This window comes from Guillardia theta, assembly GCF_000315625.1.
Source record: "Guillardia theta CCMP2712 unplaced genomic scaffold GUITHscaffold_3, whole genome shotgun sequence".
NCBI lineage: Eukaryota > Cryptophyceae > Pyrenomonadales > Geminigeraceae > Guillardia > Guillardia theta.
In genome coordinates this window covers 1248171-1251619 of record NW_005434671.1, presented here as the reverse complement: position 1 = coordinate 1251619, position 3449 = coordinate 1248171, and the positions used below count along the sequence as shown (strand labels likewise).

The window sequence follows — 3449 nt, the reverse complement described above, 5'->3', positions numbered from 1 at the left end:
GGAGGAAGGGAGGGAGGGAGGGAGGGAGGGAGGGAGGGAGGGGACCTTGAAAGCTCCAGCCTTGGGAGGGCGGGGAATGATCTTGACAGGAGTGATTCCGAAGCTCGCTGCTCCAATCTTGCCCGTCACAGTGGGGACTCTGGCGCTATGAGGACGAATCATCGTGCCCAAAGTAGTCATCGGCTTCCTATCGTTGCTGAAGATATCCACGTCCTCGAACCCCCCGCCTCCTCCTCCTCCTCCTCCTCTCCCTCGCTCCATCCTTGTCCTTCCCGTCGGCTCCATCCTGTCCAAGTCCGCCACGAGTCGCTCGGAGGATCGGAGCGTCGGAGTCATGGGCCTCTTCGTCCTCTGCTCGTAGGGTGAGATGGGCCGAGCACTGCCGGCAGAGGAAGGACGCGACACGAAGCGATCGGGAGTTGCTGGCCGCGATCCAGCGCGCGAGACGACAGGAGACGCTCGTGGCTGATAGGCAGAGGAAGGGCGCGAGCCATACTCGATCGTCACTGGAGACGAGGGGTCAGAACGGGAGGAGCAGGAGCAGGGAAACAAGAGCAGGAGCAGGAGCAGGAGGACGAGAAGAACAAGGACAAGCACAAGGAGAAGGAGAAGGAGAAGGAGAAGGAGAAGGAGAAGGAAGTTACCTTGAGAACCTTGTCGATCCCACGGTTCGTCGCTTCTGGTCCCTCGGTACTCCCTCCTCTCTGCGAGCCTCTCATCGATAGATCTCTTGAGATCGATGAGGTCGGCGGTAGGAAGAGAGTTGAGCTGCTCCTTGCTCGCTGTCTGCGGCCTCTCCCTGCTGGAGACGACGGGGGAGCCGCGGATGCTGAGGGAGGGGGAAACAGGGCGAGAAGCTTTTGGCCTGGCGAAAGACATGTCGAGAAGGAAGCGAAGAAGAGCAGCTCTCAGAGTGTTCACTCAGCTCTCATCCTCTAAGAAACGACTAAGGCTTGATGTTTGCTACCTGCCCACCACAACGGATCAGGTGCTGTTGGTTCAGTTTTGTCAGTCTCTCAGTTTTTGTGTGTTGTGTCCCCATGAGCTCTGTTGGAACGTTGAAATGTCTCTAATCTGCCATATACCTCTGTGGCTGATATTTATCTTTGACATTCTGTCACAACAAACATGCTTTATGTCGTCACGGTATACTTTTTTTGGCTTCTTACCCTGTTCTTTCTTTTCCTGTTATCTACTTCTTCTCCTTGCTGAGACTTCACCCTCTTAATTCTTCGCTACTACTGCTGCTCTCGTCATCTTCCATCTTTCTCCCTCCATCCCTCCATCCCTCTCTCCCTCCCTCCCTCCCTCCCTGCTTTCCTCATCCTGCTTCATCGCTTGTCGTTTCCGTTGTTCGAATTGAGTTTGATACCCCTACCCCCTTCTTTCCTGTAAAATACCCCACCCTCTTGTGGAGGAAACTCCTACCCCCTCTTATGTGAGTAGACCACCCCTTAGCTTCTCTACCACCCCCTATTTCAACCAAAACCCACCGGGTCCCGATTTTCTCGACCTTGTTCCGATGTCGGGGATAGCGATCGTGGGGGCCGGTATGGCTGGGGCTGCCGCTGCTTCTGCGCTGATGGCTGGAGCGACGAAGAGAGCTGAAGCTCCAACATGCCTGGGCAGCTCGTCTGCGCCATGCGTGCCCTCGTGTTGGATCTTAGAAGCCGGCGCTATGGCGTCATGCGCCCCGTTCACAGTGAACGAGACGGAGGGAGAGAGGGGATGGTCAAGTAAGTTTCCTCCTCCTGGAGCTACCGGGCGATGCGGGAGACACATGTGGCCTGCGACAGATGCGACGGATGGACGAGGAGAGTTCGAGATGAACGCGGTCGAGGAGATCCGTCAGTACGTTCGTTCTCGCGGACTTGAGGCTTGCTGCCTGGACTTTCCAGGAAGCATAGAGCTAGCGATAGACGAAGAGGAGCTTGAGCTCATCAGGAGTGGACATGGCGAGTTCTGGGACGAGGAGAAAGTCACGGAGGTGCTGGGGTGCCGCCCTGGAAGTTTCCGAGGGGGGATGTTTCATGCAGGAGGCGGGAAAGTGTCGCCGCTGGTGCTGCGAGATGCTCTGCTTCAGGATGCCATCGACAGAGGAGCGAGACTTTTATCGTCCTGTGTCGTTGAGAGGATAGAGGAGAAGGACGATCGCGTAGTGCTCCACACGTGCATGAAGACGATCGAGGTGGAAAAGGTGATCGTATGCAGCAACGCCTGGATTCCTCAGATCCTCTCGGAGTATGAGAGCATCATCAGACCGACATGCGATGTTGTCCTCATGACAAGACCTCTGCCCCCAGCCTGGAAGTTCGGCTTCACTGCAGGCGATGACCAGTGGTGAGAGGAGGAGGAGGAAAGACAAGGGGAGGGAGGAGTTGAGCGTCGACTTGTAGGTACGGGATGCAGATGCAGGACGGGAGAATATTTCTCGGGGGAGCATCAAGGGAATGCGAATGTTTGAGCTTGGAAAGTGAACGAAACGTAAACGAAGATGTAAGAATCACAAGTTTCGGTCATGGAGAAGATTGATTCTTTCTGTTTCCTGTCTTTCCCTTGATCTTCTTTACCTTCTCCTCCTCCTCCTCCTCCTCCTCCTCCTCCTCCTCCTCCTCCCCTTCCTCCTCCTCCTCCAATTTGTTTCAGGCCAGCAGACAGCTCAGAGACTTCATGAGCAAATTTCCCTTCCTGTCCGAAAGTGACATCGAGGCCGAATGGACAGGTAATCGATCGCTCTCCTCCTCCTCCTCCTCCTCCTCCTCCTCCTCCTCCTCCTCCTCCGACCACCCCTCGCCTCTACCCCTCTTCCGCGTCCAGCTCCTTTTTGGGCCAGGACCCCCTGATCTGCCTCAGCCGTGACCCACGTCTCCGTCGTTAGCTCAGGTGGCTTTCTTCGTCATCGTCATCGACCAGGAGGGCGCCGAAGACAGCCAGCATGGCGGAGATATCATGGAGGCTCCGCCCCTATGTGTACCGGAAAAAACATGACGGAGCTAATTTGGTACTATGAAAGAAAGTTTCTACTGGGTGTCGGGTGCATATGGTGGGGAGAGAAGGAATAACCTGGTATGGCGCGACGAAAGGGAGCAGGGGCAGGGATGCGATAATCGGATATGCAGGAAAGAAGCGAATGCAATGGCAGGCGGGGGTACTGACATGGGGCCGTGAGGAGAAGATTGAGACCGTAGATGGGGTGTTTTGTACGCAAATGCCGGATCATGTGAAGCTGCTGTGATACCATCCACCAGACGCAGGGGGTTCATCGATCCGACACGTATGCAGTAAAGGACACGGAACAACTTCTGGTCTAGTGTTGCAGCCGTAGCTATCTCTCTCAGGCTTTACACGACACGCTTTGGCGTGGAATGGATCAGTGCTTTTCAGTCATGAGTCGCCGAGATGCCCCGGGATTTCCCCGTCCCATGGTGAGAAAGAGCCCAATTCCTGCT

At 55.6% G+C, this 3449-nt stretch overlaps 2 protein-coding genes across 2 annotated transcripts in view; one reads left to right on the top strand and one right to left on the bottom strand.

The window, feature by feature from the left end:
* The window catches only part of GUITHDRAFT_160734 (hypothetical protein), a gene marked incomplete at its 3' end in the record, with an annotated part of 1721 nt that extends 818 nt beyond the window's left edge, over window positions 1-903 (bottom strand). The window contains exons 1-2 of the mRNA XM_005841580.1: window positions 645-903; window positions 46-506 (exon numbers count right to left, since the gene is read on the bottom strand). Coding sequence (XP_005841637.1) covers window positions 46-506; window positions 645-879 — 696 coding nt within the window. The 5' untranslated portion in view covers window positions 880-903. The remainder of the gene's footprint in view (window positions 1-45; window positions 507-644) is intronic.
* Window positions 904-1522: 619 nt separating this feature from the next.
* GUITHDRAFT_132340 (hypothetical protein) lies at window positions 1523-2859 on the top strand (the record flags this gene model as incomplete). Its single annotated transcript, XM_005841579.1, has 4 exons — window positions 1523-2340; window positions 2397-2496; window positions 2647-2722; window positions 2834-2859. The coding sequence occupies 4 exons, from the start codon at window positions 1523-1525 to the stop codon at window positions 2857-2859; spliced, it is 1020 nt and encodes a 339-aa protein (XP_005841636.1).
* Between the last annotated feature and the right edge of the window lie 590 nt (window positions 2860-3449).